This window comes from Anabrus simplex, chromosome 6 (assembly GCF_040414725.1).
Source record: "Anabrus simplex isolate iqAnaSimp1 chromosome 6, ASM4041472v1, whole genome shotgun sequence".
NCBI classification, from domain to species: Eukaryota; Metazoa; Arthropoda; class Insecta; order Orthoptera; family Tettigoniidae; genus Anabrus; species Anabrus simplex.
In genome coordinates this window covers 131,615,187-131,633,407 of record NC_090270.1, presented here as the reverse complement: position 1 = coordinate 131,633,407, position 18,221 = coordinate 131,615,187, and the positions used below count along the sequence as shown (strand labels likewise).

The following is an 18,221-nucleotide window of genomic DNA, read 5'->3' as shown; positions in this document are numbered from 1 at the left end:
GCCCTGCTGTTTCTACAGACCGCCCGACAATCATAACCTAGATGTTTAAATTACATAATATTAATATATATTTCAGTCATTGGGTGCTCCAAATAAAAATGTAAATACTGTAAAACTGCTTATTTTAAAGATAAATCTTCATTATTGTCAGCATACTTTCATCAATTACACCAGAGTTTAAATGTTTAGCTTGACTCACACAGTGTCGTGCGCAAATTGTGTCTGGAATCGCATCCGAACACTTCATTCCGCACATCACAAACCTGTATGGCACTCTACAGCTACAGAGTGGTAAGCCCAGTGTTTCATGATTATGAACGAGTAGTAGAACACCAGAAGTTCAAAATACTCTGTTATGTCTTGTTCGTGATAACACTAAAATAGTTCAATTTTGCAGTAAATATTTAGCTGTCTGATATTGTTAATGCCCTCTACTGATCAGTGGTAGAGTGTCGGCCTCCAGATTCCAAGATACCAGGTTCAAAACCAGCAGATGCGGTCAGATTTTTGAAGGGTGGAACACATTCCATTCAACATCACATGTCGTACGATGTCGGTATGTGAAAGATCTCTGGTAACACATTTGGTGTTTACCCCAAAAATTCACTAAAACTTAGTCATAGATGCCCATGAGAGATTCGGTTTACTCTGCCGTCTAGTAGGTCTAGAGTAAAACAAAGTTGAAATTTATAACCACGATACCAAATGGCATCAAATTAAAGTGCTTGCACATGGTAGCGGAGTCCATATGATGATGATGATTATTATTATTATTATTGCCCTGAAGGGAACAAATTGAAATTTTATCATATTCATATTGTACCTGGCTACTCATTCTTACCTCCTGGCTGACAAACATTTCTGTGGAGAACACTGGACCCGCCTTTGTATGAAATTAATTTTGTGCCAACAGATAGCAGTCTACTTCTACCTGGTTTATTGAAAACACCAATACGAGGAACATCATGTCACATTTATTTTTCACGCGCTACTACAGTCAATTTATTCTAATTCAGCAGAAATCTCCCATCTTTGCCCAAAGATGGACAAAATGTTTGATGTGGCATACCACTGGTTACTGAAATGATGTAATTTCTTAAACAAAATGTGCAAATGAGAGACAGCAGACAAGTGTATACTTCTTCTTGCTAGGGGCTTTACGTCGCACCGACACAGATAGGTCTTATGGCGACGATGGGATAGGAAAGGCCTAGGAAGAGGATGGAAGCGGCCGTGGCCTTAATTAAGGTACAGCCCCAGCATTTGCCTGGTGTGAAAATGGGAAACCACGGAAAACCATCTTCAGGGCTGCCGATAGTGGGATTCGAACCTACTATCTCCCGGATGCAAGCTCACAGCCACGCGCCTCTACGCGCACGGCCAACTCGCCCGGTACAAGTGTATACTAACGACATACTGTCACCTGTTCACTTGTTCCAGTAAGTGCTCAAACAAGATTCCTGGCAGGAAATATGATATAATGTACCTGATCAGTGATCACACAAAGGTTCAGATCTAACTTGTGGAATAATAACAATGTAAAATACGGCCAAGGTATCTGTGTAACCACATGACGTCACAGGCCTCCGCTAAGACTGATCGTAAAAACATCGGTTAAGATTTCAGCGAGCCGGTACACGTCAGAGCTGACAGTCTGTTTGCTGACTTTCCTGCTTAGCCTCTCCGCATATTCCATTCCTAACTGTCCTACACCAATGACTGAGTTATACCGGAAGGTGAGTTAAGAGTGACAGACGTAATTTGGAATATTTTAATAAGAAATATGATTTCATTAATGAACGAATTAACAATAAATATGGTAGTAACAAAACACTATACTGAATCAAACATGGTGGTGATTGTTTTAAGAGGAAGTACACTGGATTACCATCCTCTATTAACATTAATTAGAGGGAAAACAAGGACAGGATACAACACTCTGAAAAATGAAGGTACTGACCAAAGAAAGACATGGGCCACAAAAGGCGCGAAAATGAAAGACTCCCTAAACCTCCATACGTAACACCGCCGGGGTCGGAAAAGAACCAGAGTTGACCAAGGGAGGTCGGATAGGATAGATGAAAGTGAGGAGCTTGGCACAAGTAGAAGCAATGCCAAGACTCAGCTAAGGCCCCATGGTAGCCAATCCACGAGAGTCCATGGCTCCTTTTAATTGCCTCTTACGACAGGTAGGGGATACCGTGGGTATTTTTCTACCATCCCCAACCAGACGGGTCTGTCCTTACCATTACATTAGAACTGGCCAAAAACTGACCTTACTCTAACACAGTCTGTGAATAACCAAACATAAGGGGAAAATTGTACTTATTTGACAATCTGAAAGTAAGAAAGTTTTTCATACATAAACTTACAAAAATCAGTCTGTTAGTTTTAGTGTTACATAATATCTAAATATCTCATTGACACTGAACCTTACAACTTTTGGTTTATGCAGTTTAATAAGATTATACAGTTCAGGTTTGAACATACTGTGGTGGAAAGGAATTCTGTGTTAAGTCAGCCATTCCATCATATCTGCTTTCTTTGCATTTGAAGAAGGTGCTTTGTTCAAGACAAAGTTGTGATAAGATGCATTGTCTAACACAACAGAATTTGCTGGCAAATTGAGGATTAGTTTATTTTTTACCCACTTCTTGTAGTTTTCTCTGTTCATCTGGTGGTGATAATCCTCTGTAGATTGGGTGGACTTCCACACAAGTAGTGCATTTGGAACAAATCCATTTTTTCCCAACAGCGTGCATTATGATGAGACGTCCATGAGACACAGGAGCTAATTATCCTTTATTGCTGTCATCAGCCCACAATTTACTTGACATGAAATGGCAGAACGCGTCGTCAACATACACGATAGATTTGTTTTGAGCTCCATATTGTTTACTGGCCCTTACATAGGTTATGTGTCTGTGTCTGATGTCTTTACCCTCTATTACCATCTTCCTGTTGCTTCCTGTCCTTTTCCACCTGAACAGAAAGTTTTCAAAATAGTTTTTAAGCTAGATTTCTTCCCGCAAAAGTCTATTGTTTTGGACAGTTCATTTAGGAGCAACCGCAAGAACTTTTCCTGTTTTATGGAAATGATGGATGCAGCAGATGCATCAAATTTGATTCCTGTTACTGGTTTTGCACAATGCTGCTTTTTGTCCACAATATTGAAGCAAGCCCCCTTTATTTTCAACATCAATGTCTTCAATGCTTAAGTTTACTGACAAGGCACTTACGACACTCCCATTGCTTCTGAAATTCTTGCTACAGTTGACTGCAGTGGTATAAAGATTCCCTTTGTGGCTTCTTTTTCCATGAACTTCCGTCATTTTAAAAATTATCTCCTCTTGCTTGTGCATGCAGCTTCTTGTTTTTAACTTTTGATTTCACAGGTAATAGTCTTAAATATAACTAATATCAGAGTCACTAAATCTATTTACCTTCACTAAATGACTACTTCTAACACTATCACTTATTGCACAGAAGAAAAGAAGTTCTTAGTTTGTCCAGGTTGGCTATAGATAGGTGTATTTAATGTTGTTCCGGTTATGTAAATACAGCCCACCTATTTTTCTTTTGGCTACAAATCAACCGTATATTTATATTAATCAGCAGGGAATGGATTTATATGTACTAATAATTAATCAAATACTTACACAGATATTATTATTTATATTGAAATATGGGCTTACATATGGACTTAAAATTATATTTCTATTAAATATTAAAAATTCAATGAAGCTATATAAAACAGGCCTACATGAAACATAATACTGCACTTATTTTAACACAAACTTTGAAGAACTTTTATTCCGTTATCAAAACAATGGATTACAAAATGTTCATTTAAGTGTTGAGAAAGATCTGTTTTCTGTTAGGACAGATTTATATTGACTGTAACAGCATAAAACATCAGAAGAGGTAATGAGGGCATATCTGAATTTCACAATGTCTGCTGCGGTTAAGTCCAGTGTTAACTGCGCACTTAAATCTCCACAAGACATTGCAGCAACCTTTCCGATTTCTTCATATCAAGGGTTCTTTGAAAGTACAGTGTCCAACTTCATTTTTGATGATAATGATGCTTGTTGTTTAAAGGGGCCTAACATCTAAGGTCATCGGCCCCTATTTTAATTTTTGCTATATCTGCAACTTTACCTCTATCACGATTCAATTGTTACATAGTCACCATCAATTTCATTTTCCCTTGTCCAGCTCCTGCCAGGTCAGGGTGTTGATGGTATACCATCAATAATTTTTAGGCTGCTGTTGTTACAATGGTGTCGCCACAACCAAAGGCATTTTAAGAGTTCCTGCCAGCAACTATTCAGGCCGTCCCTTGCAGCTGCAGAGCATGGGAAACAAAGCTGCTGATGAATAGTGTACTCATACTATTCCCTGAGTATTGGACTGCCTCTTCCTCAATCTCCACTGTTTCATAGTTCATCTTCTCCATTGCAGATTCCGTTGAGGTCTTCACTCGTAACCCTGAATTGGGACCCTTAGGAGATAATACACACTGGATCAGTGTACTCTGTACTTTCACAGGCATAGTTGCCTCTGAAGAGTGTCCCTACCTGCTACCTAGTCAATTGTTCCACAATATTACCGTATTCAAAATTTTGAAACTTCCAGAAAATGACAAGAGGCAAGTTTTGAAGCCTTCTGAGTGCTTTTGTGAAGCATGAAATATTATACTGAATGTAACAAGTCATTCCTCACACTTGTGTCACAAACAACTGTTTTTGCAGCTTTAGTTGAGGCTGGGTCCTCAGAGTTTATGGCATGCAGAATGTTCTTAACAAGAGTCCCAAAAAGCAATGAAAGGGAATGCCTGAATAACAAAATAATTGGGAAACCACTGGTACACAGTCGATTGTTGAGCTGTACAAGAAGCAAAAATATTAAATGTTTAAATATAAATTGTTAATTTGTTTCTCCATTATTGCGAGAGCTATTAATTTTTTTTTTTTTTACCCAAAATTTTAATGACTAAGAATGTGGAACATATGTGCTAAACTCCAAAATTTGGAAAAATATGAAACATAAAAACAGCAATTTTCAACTCTACACATCATGATTCGTAAAAATAAAGCAAAATACGATTAATTTTAGTATCCTAAATAGATATGTATTTACACAGAAATCCGTTCCCTGTTAATTAGTAAAGCAGGATGAACAAGTTGCTTTAACGAAGCTTGCCTGTCAATAAGCAGTGGTTCATTCTGGGATAAGAGTTCCGCTTCGATAGGACAGAGACAACCAGAGTGATCACTTAGAGACACACCGAAGTAGAAAAGATTGTATCAGAGGCGATTGGCTATTCCACGCATGCACAGAATCTCTCTCTCTCTTTCTTCCGACAGCTGTCTCCCTCGCACAACCACCACCAAGAGTTGCACAGTTACCATGGCTCATCTATAACAGACATCACAAGGTAACAAGAAGCTTAAAAATTTAAACATTAATAGTAGAATGTAAATTTTTTGGCATTTCTTTTTTTTTTTTTAAATTCTGTCGCCTGTGTTACTGGAATCTTAGGGACCCGCAGAAATAATTAGGATACCCAGGGCATGTAGACATCAGTTTATGTTCACTCCTGTGTTACAGCGCTTGATGATCTGATCAATATTGTCTTCTGTTATCAGTTTTAAAACTTCAGCTAGGATTTGATCGGTCCTGGTGCTTTATTATTAGGAGTTCAAGCTAGAGATGCAGCAGTTCATCATTCATTACTTCTGAGCCATCAGCAGCACTGAATTCCACACACTCTCCTCTATCACTCTTAACTGTTTCACTTATAAATTTCTCCTAAGTGTATGTTGGACATCTTGCTCATGCAGAATGGATCTTCTGGCATCATTGAGAAAAGTGGATGATGTTGGCTTTTATCTCCTGTAAGTATTAATATTATTATTATTACTACAGTAAGACTTTTGGACAGTGGAAGGAAACCAATCAAAGTCATAAAACGAAATGGCGTATGTCTTTTAGTGCCGGGATTGTCCGAGAACATGTTCGGCTCGCCAGGTGCAGGTCTTTCGATTTGACGCCCGTAGGCGACCTGTGAATGAAAGTCATAAGTAATGCTTAGTGCAGCAGTCATAAAAAATATGATGGAAAATTAATTTGGAACGCCAAATCATTGGCCTCCTTTCAGTGTGTTCAGTTTTAGGAGCGGTTAGTAAATATACTGAAATGGAGACTAATATTTGACATTCCTCATGAATTCACTTAAATAGTTTTGATGGCGGTATTACTCACTATTCATCATAACAATTAATTGAAACCCAAAGTCGGAGAGTTTTACCTAGTTCTTTGTACTGAATGCATGTTCGAAAGTTAATGAACATCCTAGTAATGAGCACTGGTTGCTATACCCTGTATACAAAGGTAAGGGTGATAAAGAGGATAAATTAAAGGCCAGTCAGCTTGATATGTGTTGCATGTGAGCTATGGGAAAGCTTTCTTTCTGATTATATTAGACACAATTCAAATGAAGAAAGAGTTTAACCTATTCAATATACATTTCAATACGCACCACTATGAAAATTATAACTTATGACTATATTAGACACGTATGCAAACTAACTGGTTTGATAGTAGAAGGCAATCCGGATTTTGGAAAGGTTACTCCAGTGGGGCTTAACTCTCTCCTTCACACTGTTACTACAACCCCTAAATATCCTCATAACCATATGAAGAGATCTGAAACCTTTATTTACAATCCTGTTAATACGATTACTCCATTTCAGATCTGTTAACACTTAGCTAACAGTGGGTGAATGTTTAGTAATGAGGAAAGTATGTAAAACTGGCATGAAACCATATATAAAGTAGCAGATAGGAGAGATCCTTCCTTTATAATTGCCAGGGATCCACCAACCAGCCCGTAGGAGCATTCTTACTTATATAGGAAAATGAAAACAAACTATGTAAATAGGCGAAATGCAGCAATTTTCTGTGATTCCATCAGCTGTATTAGCCTGCAAGTGATGAGCAGTTTGCTATTGTCTCAAGGAGAGCTTGCACCATGTCTTATGTTTGAAAGTGTCCTGACACATGCCAGTGCAAGTGTTGTATGGAAGGAGTGAAATTCTATGATTTTCTTAATATCACATCATAATTAAGGTAAGTTTGTGTTTCACTAATTGAAGTTTTATTCATTCTTGAACATAGAATGCGCCGATCTCTGTCGCAGGTGATTTCAGTGGCCTGTGGACCCTGGAGACTAATGCCCCAAGCTCAATGGTCTTTTCAGTAGTCAGACTTAACTAATCCAGACCAATAGTTTTGTGTCACTAACCAGACCTAACCAATCCAGACTAATTATTTTGTTGCTAGCCGAACCTAAGTTCGCAGCCTTGTGTAGCATACTGTGACGTTGCGTAAGCAGTGCCAAGTTGGATTTCTTTTTTACGTCATACTGACACAGATAGGTTTTAGTGCAACAATGGGATAGGAAAGAGCTAGCAGTGGAAAAGAAGCGACTGTGGTCTTAATTAAGGTGCAGTGTCAGTATTTGTCTTGTGTGAAAATGGAAAACCACAGAAAGCCTGTTTCCTTGCTTAGGCTATAAATAGGTGCAATTAGCGCTTTCATCCAGTAAGAAGGTGCCCGCCTGGTGGCCATAATAGTCAGTTAAGGCATCAAGTCTACATGGACTGATATCGAGTCTTGTTGGTCAAAAAAATTTTACCATCAGAATATTGGCTGGCAGAGCAGGAGAGGTGGGGGCATACAATTGATCACTAGACTGTGTGACAAAAGCCTGCATTCAATTCTAATCCTCTCAGCAGTGTTCAAATGGAGTGAGGGCATATGGCGCTGTTGATATTCACCTGTCGGATGGAGATGTTAAGCCTTGAGCAGACCCCTTGGTGGTAAAGGAATAGGCTACGTGCCACCACTGGAAAGGCCTAGGAGTTGGAAGGAAGCGGCCGTGGCCTTAATTAAGGTACAGCCCCAGCATTTGCCTGGCGTGAAAACCACTGGGCTTCACCCTCTACTATTATATAACACGCCATTCATTTTCATCCCATTAACTCCTCTGATAAAATTGAACTCTGCATGGGCATTTGGTTGTGTAAACTAACTATGGAGATCCATCTTCCTTCATATCCGACCCAGTAGAGACATACAGTACAGTAATACGGTACCTTGCTAACATTCAATGCTAATCTTATTACTCTATGAAGGCATTTCATCCCTACCTTCCAGAGAGAACAGAATGTACCCGGCCATTAGTACTGTTGAGCTCTTACTGTCAGATGAGTGTTCCAGTTAGTGGAATTATTGTATTCATCTCGCCATATAGAAAGTGTTGTCCTTATAGACATGTCGTGCTACGATCCTCTTTCTGCTGACGAGGTGTCTCGTATGCTAGAAAACTCAGACGTTGAGTCTGAATCCGACTCGGATGGCAATTTTTTTGCTCGAGACAAGCGAGATGAGTGAGAACAAAGATTATAACAAGACAGAGGATGACTTATATGCAGGAGAAGTTGAAAGTGCTAATCTGCCTCCGAACTTGTCCCAAATGTCTGTCTTAGTTACGTGTTTCATCGGTGAAGATGGTTGCACGAGATGGAACCGAGTGGGAGGTCTTGGATTCGAACTCTATCTGGAAGGCGGGCTTCAGTGAACATCCTGAGGGAGCAGGGAGGTCCCACAACATATTCTTACCACCGAGTTGACAACTCTGTCATTAGTGCCTTTCGTCTCCTCTTTAATGAATCGATGCTTCGTCTAATAAAACGACACATTGAATCAAACGCTCAGAAAGAACTTCAGAACACGGACTGGACCGTGTTGCTCAAGGAGTTGGAGGCTATGATTGCCATCACATATACCCGTGGTGTCCTGTGTTCAAAAGGTGTGTCTGTGGATAAACTATGGTCGCGTTCTTGTGGACAGCAATTCATGAAGAACAAAATATCAAGAGATAAATTTCCAAAGCTTCTCAGATTCCTCCGTTTCGACAAGAAATTAACCCGAGCTGTTTGCCTGCCAGCAAACAGGTTCACTCTTGTTTCCGAAATCTGGAAAAAAATTGTGGAAAATTGCCTTCACTGTTACCGCCCAAGTGAAAATATTACAGTCGATGAACAATTACTTCCCAGCAAAACTAAGGTGCAGATTTACACAATTTATGACAAACAAGTCCGACAAGTATGGACTCAAATTCTGGATTGCTGCAGATGTGAACTTAAAATAGGCCTACATCTGCAATGCCTTTCCATACCTTGGTAAAGTCGATGCGCGTCCTGATAAGCAGCCTTTGGGAGAGTACATGGTACTTCACCTCATGGAGCAGTTTCTAAACCAAGGGCAAAACGTGATGACAGATAGCTTCTTCACATCACTCAAACTTGCTAAGAAGTTCCAAGAGAAAAAGACTTCGTTGGTGGGAACAATCAACCCCATCCGTCAGGAAATCCCTACTGAGGTGAAGAAGTCCAAGTGTGAATTGTACTCTACAACCATCTTGCAACAAACTGGGAACCCACATTACACCTTAACAGTGTACCAAGGAAAGAAGAACAAGAAAGTAATTCTTCACAGCACACGGCATGCTAAAGTAACAACCAGCACAGAGCGAAAGAAGCCAGAAACTGTAACATTCTACAACGGCTCTAAACACGGGGTAGATGTGGTCGACCAAATGTCCTGTAAATATACCATCAAGGCTGCATGCCGGAGGTGGCCAATGCATGTCTTTTACAATATCCTAGACCTAACAGCTATCAATGCTTGGGTCATTTAGAAGCAAGAAACGGGTAGGAAGATAAAGCAGAAGGAGGTCATCCTCCAGCTGGCAAGTGAACTAACAAGGTGGGATGAACAAGGGCAACATCAACAAGAGGAGGAGAAGGCTGTGGGACCGTGTCCATATAAAAAGCGAAAGAAGTGCCAAGTTGGTCTGTGTAAAGGCAACAGGTCTAGCGATGTCTTCAGCAAGTGCCCCAAAGCAGTGTGCGGAAAATGTGCACAAAAAGTAGAAGTTGCGTGTGCAAAATGTGTTTAGCGTGTTTTCAATTTTCTTAAAGAATTACTGAAAATGTATAATCGTTGTAATGTGGATGACTGACTAAGAAAAGGTGTTCAATTGGTTAATTTTGTGAAAACTCCTTAGAGAAACAGAAACATGGTGCAGTTGTTTGTGTGATTATTCATGTGTCTGTCAGTAATATAAAAGGTCCATACACTAATGTCAGGTCTTTATGTGTAAAATAAAGTTGTGGAAACCCAGTAGAAGAAAATGCACATTTCATTGTGTTAAAATTTTCGGGCTGCAGAAAACTACACAATGCTACTTGCTTTACGTCCCACTAACTACTTTTACGGTCTTCGGAAACGCCGAGGTGCCGGAATTTTGTCCTGCAGGAGTTCTTTTACGTGCCAGTAAATCTACCGACACGAGCAGAAAAACTACAAATAGGACTTGGAAGAAAAGGAGAAATGAGGAGCTCTACACTGAAAAGATCATGGACACAAAGCTGCCTCTGTGTATCAGTGGTAGAGTGTCGGTCTCCGGATCCCAAGATAGCGGGTTCAAACCCGGCAGAGGTAGTCGGATTTTTGAAGGGCAGAAAATAGTCCATTCGACACTCCATGTCGTACGATGTCGGCATGTAAAAGATCTCTGGTGACACATTTGGTGTTTACCCGACAAAATTCATTAAATCTCAGCCATCGACGCCCATGAGAGTTTCGGTTTACTCGGTCTGCCGTCTAGCGGGCCTAGAGTAAAACGGAATGTCGAAATTGACTAGCAGACAGCCAGATGGCGTCAAATTGAAATGTCTGCACACGGTAGCCGAGGCCGTACGATTATTATTCTGGACACAATGCGGAAACGAAGGCTGAAATTCTAGGGATACCTAGTAGAATGGATGACAAATGACTGACCAAAAAGATTTTTAAAAACATCATGGTGTTAAAGGCCACCTCCAAGTGGGTAGGAGAGGTTGAGAAGGATGTGGAAGACGTGGAATTACACTTCAGATAATCCACAAGAGAGGAGAGATCAGAAGAAATTTCAACAGTCTAAAATCATTTGCAGGGAAACTACTAAAACTGAGCACCGAATGGATTATTTTCAAAGAGGAGAAAGAGATGAGAAGCGAAAAAACTAAGAGGTTTTCGGAAGAGAAGAGAAAAAAGGCCAAGAAACCGTAAGTTCTATGCGATCCATAGCTGGCCAAATCTGTAAACAAAACAAAAAAAGCCTCTTACTTCTTTCACTACTCTCCTACAAGCAACAGGATTTACTATGTAGCAATCATTTGTAAAATGTCTGCAACATGTTCTGCTGGTTGCAGTTTGTGTTCACTTTTCTGTACGCAAAGACTGACGATAAGCTATCTATGTCTCATTTCCAAGTTCTTTCTCATTTAATTCAAGCATATTCGAACCAATCAACAATATCTTTGAAAACTAAGTATCTTCCATAAGAAAAAAATAAAACGTTCCCTAACGACGCACTATCATGGACCAATTCCATATATTTAGTATATTTTTAGAATGCTATGTTGAATATGTCACTAGGTGCCATAAACTAAAGACGGCTGAAGTTGCCATGAGGACCTACAACGATAATACATTAGAATATTTATGTATAATTCATAAATTATCCCAAACATTCAAAACACACAGCTTAAATTTACTTTGCTCTCACCTGTATCTCTGGTAATCACCATGCCGCAACCCATGTTGCTGTTGAGCTTCTTTGATTATTTTCAAAACTGGCGACAAGTTAAGTGAAAATGACATTAGAAGCAGAAATCATTTAACCCTCTTGTAAGTGTCAAATAAGGTTAGGTACAAAAAAACACCATATGGTTTTATGAATCAAATTATAAATATTAGTATAGAATAAAAAATTATTCACAAAGGATACTTTCAACAGTAAAAACCGGTTGATTTTCTACTTTAGTAGTCACGATCTCATCAGAATTTTCAATATTTGTTTCAATAGATACTTCCTCCTGGACCACCATATTGAATATAATCACAAATCACTCCAACGTGGATATTCTAAGTGCGATGTATCAACGCCCCCTGGATTCGATAAATGACACTTCCGACGTGTGTCAAAGATGATCAATGCTGGTTGTCCAATCTATGGTTATTTTTATTATCCACAATAAAGATAAATTTAGGATTCGGGATATGCAGCGATATGGAACTGTCGTTAGGAAAATGGTGTGTCCCCGTTCATACTCAAACTCAAGAAGGAAATTTTGTTAGACGGAACAGAAGATTCCTAGAACATTGGAGGCATAATTAAATGTCAATAACATTAGGTCACAGGGTAGCTTTCTATACATTATGTAGTTCAGTCCTCTGCGAACCATGTGACCTTGCCCCGGTAGGGAGCCTTGCGTGTCCCAATGATGCAGATAGCCGAACCGCAGGTGTAACCATATCGGATGGGTATCTGTTGAGAGACCAGAATAACGAATGGTTCATCGAAAGCGGAGTAGTAGCCTTTCGGTAGTACCAAATACAGTAGAGATAATACGCGACACTTACGGATTTCGCCTTGCTAAAATGGGAGACAATTCGACGGTGGCGCTCCTAGTGACTTGCCCTGAACAAATCGCGCTAAATTCAAAGATCAATGGAAATGTATATACGGAAATGGATAAATAAATTACGTCTAGAAAGAAAGTGTTATTGAGATATTAACTTAGAAGTTGCTAAAGCAATTCTGGATAAATGAATGAAGAATTATTTAAAAGGTTATTATTCAAAGACTGAAATTAGACATATAAACAAGAAGTGAAATGGACTGGTGTGAAACAGTTTGATCTTTCATTTATGCCTTACTTTTTTAACTTTAGCATTCCTGCCTGAACTCTTACGGTTGGATTTGACTTTTTTTCTCATTTAAAAACATTGTATCATCACATTAAGACACTTGTCAAAAAAAATATCGGCACATTCCTTACACATATGATGCAATGAATTAACATTTAATAGCTGGACAATTTTCCTCTTAACATGGAGCCTACTAACAGAAAGATGTTCCTTACACATATGATGCGAATTCAGGTAATGAATCAACTGAGCATAAAATTACCTAGTTTATTTAAATTACCGGTACAACTAAATTAGGGGTGTCTTGTCTAAAATTAATGATGCATATATTACTGGTAAAGAATTGAAACTATTTAAAAATTTTTAAAATGTTACTGTCATAATAATCATAAAGAATAAGAACGCAAATACACGTATTTATTTAAATTAAATTCAAAAGTTAATTAAAATTTAAAATGAAGTATTACGAATATGAAAGGTATATACAAATATAGCAATACTGTAATATCAAAGTTACAGTTCAGAATAGTGGCCAGCGGAGTTTCATAACTATGGAAAAAATATTATCTTAATATTTAAAATATGATGTGTTCCACCTGTGTTGCTTATATTTTGCTGCCATCTGGCTTGCGAATGATGACTGTGCAGTCCTTGGTCCACACGTTATGTAGTCCGTAGTGGTCCACTGCTGGACGAAGGATGCTCAGCTGGCAGGTCGTCAGATCTTTCCGGATGGTGACCCCAATCCGTTAAAGCTTCCTCTTGTTATGAAACTCTCTGGTGCTGTCTCTATATTACACAAATTTAACTATTATCTGGCGACGTTTCTGCTCAGCTTTCGGACCAGCACGGTGGCTCCGCGAAATATCGGCTAACTGAATGTCAGCTCTTATTTTTCGTGCAACATCCAGTACAAGATGGTCAGTGTCTTCCCCTTCAGTTTCAGGCACGCCAAGCACTCGCAGATTGTCTCGTACTGCTCGAGGTCATCAGTCTAAGAGATAATTTCTTCTTTAGGCGATGTGGTTAGCTCCTCCAAGCTTTGCCTCAATTGTTCAATTTCACTGTCCTTTAAACTGAGGTTTTTCTAAGTTCGTCGTTCCAAGTCTTGAACTCGGACAGTGCCTTCTCCACTCTATTTAAAATGTTAGTTTCTATGCTGGCTGCAACCGCATCGGCTAGCACCATCGCTACGTCCGGCTCCTGACGTACGCGTCGAATAGTGTCCTCCATGCGTGGATTGACAGCACATCCTTTGGGCTTGGATGCAGGCATGATGCTATTTCACAAAGCAATCAATAATTTTAGGATAATTATGATAGATAGATAGATAGATAGATAGATAGATAGATAGATAGATAGATAGATAGATAGATAGATAGATAGATAGATAGATAGATAGATAGATAGATAGATAGATAGATAGATAGATAGATAGATAGATAGATATTTCAGTAATTAATTCCAACGAGCCAATGGCTCGTACAGAGGAATTGTACAATGAATAATATATTCAATGGCGGATCTACAAACTCTGATACTTACAATGATATAATCAGGTGACTTAAACAGTAAAAGCAGAGACATAAATACAGAAAGTGTAAAAATTAAATACCATTCTATAGTTCCTTCATTATACTAAGATACTTAAAATATTTAGTAGTGCAAGTGAGTAACAATGCAACAGAATTGACAAAGTGGGGCGGGTGTTTGTTTTAAACATTACCTATTTATATTTGACCTATGATGTATCTATTCCATAGATTTTCCTTTGCCTTTCGTTTGAAAGTTATTAAAGTGGGGGCAATTTTTACGTCAGGAGGAAGTTTGTTGTATGCTTGAATTGCTGAGAATTTACAACTGTTCTTCCCATATTTTGAAGTGTGGATGTGATACAAGGCCAAACCATCTGCATGTCTATTTAGATACCTGTGGTTGTCTGAATTGGTAATTAAAGTAGTGTTGTGAAATATTATGTTTCTTCTTACTTTATACATTACTACCGGTATGACAGAATTAAGCTCTGTAATTATGCTGAGAGGTAGAATTTTGATCTGAGTGTACAGGTCTTTTACTGGGGTGTATAATGGTAAGTTAAATATGTTCCTTATGGCCCTGTTTTGTATCACCATTAGTTCATTCAAGGAAGACTTTATACAATAAGACCAAATTACACATAAATACTGCAAGTGGCTATGTACTAGTGAATAATAAATTTTTAGGAGGAGGTGTTTAGGGATTAAATATCTAAGTCTTTTTAGTAACCCAGCAATTTTGGCGATTTCCTTAGTTATGTATTCAACATGGCCATTCCAGGTCAGGTTCTCATGATGATGACGATGCTTGTTGTTTTAAAGGGTCTAACATCGAAGGTCATCGGCCCCGTGGTTCTCATCAATAATTAATCCAAGATATTTCAATTTATTTACTTTATTATATTTCCGTACCATTTATGAGTAATTTGTCACTATTTGAGTGAAGGATTTTCGGTTTTGAAATAATTATGTACTTAGTTTTCTGCAGATTCATTGACAATTTGTTACACTGGTACCAGTGTAAGAGACTGAGTATGTCCTGCTGTATGTTTTCTAAAACTGTGTCCTTATTTTTGCCCGTATAGAAGTAATTGGTGTCACCAGCATATAATGTGATATAGCCATTTAGATTACATGAAGAAATATCATTTATATGAAGGAGAAATAAAATAGGACCTACTATGGAACCTTGTGGGACACCATAGGTTACATGAGTAGTTTCGAAATCATTTCATGGGCAAGGCCACGAATTCCAGCCTTTTCTAACTTTCTTAAAAGAATACTATGATCAACAATATCAAAAGCTTTGGTAAGATCAAATAAGCCTGCTGCAATGTCGTTGTTCTCTACGGTGTATTGTAACGTTGTAATGAGATCAACAGTAGCTACTTCGGTACTAGACCTCTCCCTGAACCCATGTTGCCCCTTATATATAAACATTCTTTTTGTTTAGAAGGGCCGAAAGTCCTTGCTTCACAACTGTTTCCATAATTTTGGAAACTGCTCCGGGGTTACCGGAGAAACGCAGAGGGGAAAGAAGGTGCCGGGGTGAATGGGTCTAACCACAATGTCAAGAAATATTTTGAAACTTAAATGGAAAGTTATATTTTTGAAAAGCAACAAGATAACAAATTCTCACTTACTGAGATAACAGTGAAAAAATTAAAAAAATCAAAGATTACAGTACTTTACCTCTTGGGATGCATGCCCCTGGTTTTACAATTTTTGAGTTCCCAGCTCAAATTTACAAAGAGCACAAATTTACACAAGGGCAGAAATACCTCAATACATGGAGTGTTTGCTCCCAACAGACAATATCAAGCCTCCCAGAGGCACTTTTACAACACTAGAAAAGAGCTGTCGTGCTCTCGGTTCTCAAGCCTACTCAAGACAACACCAAAAATATCTTACACTTCCTGGCCTTCCATAGCCCAACTTACAAATTGAAGCAGGGGTATCTCGTACCAAACCTATTGGGCCGTTGCGGAAAGAAACAGGTTAAGTAAATGGACCGAAACACAAATTGAATGGAGGCGTGTACTTGCACTCGTAGATATGCATTCTTAAAACCTAAGGGGCACTAGGCCGATGAAACAGCGGCTATTCCCAAACTATGGAGGTGACTCGTATAAGAAAGTAGTTTACCGCATTACAGAATGAAAAATAGCAATAAAAGTAGTCACCTCAAACCAAGATGAAGGGGAGCTCGAGAGGGTACATCACTCTCTATCCCCGATGTACAGTTAAAAATTTGTGAAATTTTTACATGAGCCGAAAGGAGATTTACATTTTAAAGAAGTTGGTTACATAGTTAAAGTTTCGAATCTTTCTCTCGGGTAAAACTGCGGAGCTGGCAAAGAAGTAAGATGTTAGATGGCCATTACCTTGCTGAAGAACTGCTGCCTGATGAAAGAGACGCCTCCCGCCTCCTGCTTGACACACACAGTTAGATGACGAGCAAAATGGCCAAGAGATGAGAAAATCCGCAGTTTATAAACCCTAGGGGAAAGTTCGTGACCTTTCATGAATAAACCAGTCACACCCTCTCACTTTATTGGTGAATTTAAAAGTTACACTCAAAATCGACGAAGGAGCCAGTGATAGGCGGAAAATTAATTACAGAAATTAGAGAATGGCTAGATTCAAAACTGGCGGAAAGAAAAGATAAATATTGCCAACCCAAAAATAAATGAACATCATTTAGTAAAATAAAACTTACGAATACAAAACTTCTTTAAATCATAAGTTCTTTCACTTCGCACCAGGGTGCATGATCATAGTTTTTAGCAGTGACATCTATTGAAGGAATTCCGAACTTCCTGATCAAGTGCAAACAAAACAAATGGAAATTCACACAGTACAGGAAACTTCACAATAACAAAATTTCATCAGATTTCTGTAGTGACATTTTCTGAGAAAAGTTTTAATTGGGTCTACTTTCAAGTTCACGGTTTCTCCAGTAGAGGAGTTCTTTTAGGCGCAAGATTTAAATGTGCGGCGTAGAGGTGTAGCTCCCGGTACAGAAACAATTGATAAAATAGTGATTGGCCTATAATCACTCGGATTTAGTCTATTCCTTCCCTTAAACACAGGGATCACTTTAGCTATCTTTATTTTATTAGGTATTATATCGGTAGTCAGGGACTCATTAATGATCTCTACGAGTAATCCTATTATATGGTCCTTTGCGTTTTTGAATAGTGAGCTCGTAATGTCATCTATTCAGCAACTATTCATACATTTATTGTTAGATATGATGGACTTTACTTCTGCTACATCCGTTGGGTACGGGTAATGGGATTCAAGAGTAGTAAATTCACTTAAAGACACAGTATTATATTCAGATATACTTAGAGCTAGGATTTTGGCAATGTTTATAAAAAAGATTTGAATGAGTCACATAAAAACTGTTTATTAGTTATTATTTTGCCTTCAGTTTCAAGCGTGGTACACGAGACATTCGTTACTTTTTTAATATGAATGATTCCGTTCATTAATTTCCATGTGTGTTTTGGATTGTTATTATGACATTTGAAAAGGTTTAAGGAGTAGTCATGTCTGAGTCTTCTTTTTAAGTTAGTTACTGTATTTCTACACCTGCAGTATTCTTGTATCAGAAGTATGTTTTTCTTGTGAGTAGGATGTTTGAGTTTTGCATGAAAGCAGTTTCGTCTTTTCTAAGTGTAAGAAGATCATTAGTAACCCAAGAAATTTTTCTAGGTTTGTTTGTGCCTTTTAATATTGTATTCTGTTTATTGGGACAGCTCGTACAATTGTCCTTTTGTTCTATTTGGTTTATAAATGAATCATACAATATATCTATGAAGCAACTGTTCGCATGATATGCATCTAAAATGT

At 38.5% G+C, this 18,221-nt stretch overlaps 1 protein-coding gene across 1 annotated transcript in view; it reads right to left on the bottom strand.

Annotated features, from left to right (window-relative positions):
* Srp68 (signal recognition particle 68) overlaps positions 1-12,046 on the bottom strand; it is a 142,059-nt gene extending 130,013 nt beyond the window's left edge. The window contains exons 1-2 of the mRNA XM_067149929.2: positions 11,906-12,046; positions 11,684-11,750 (exon numbers count right to left, since the gene is read on the bottom strand). Of these exons, the coding sequence (XP_067006030.1) occupies positions 11,684-11,750; positions 11,906-12,005 (167 nt within the window). The 5' untranslated portion in view covers positions 12,006-12,046. The remainder of the gene's footprint in view (positions 1-11,683; positions 11,751-11,905) is intronic.
* Between the last annotated feature and the right edge of the window lie 6,175 nt (positions 12,047-18,221).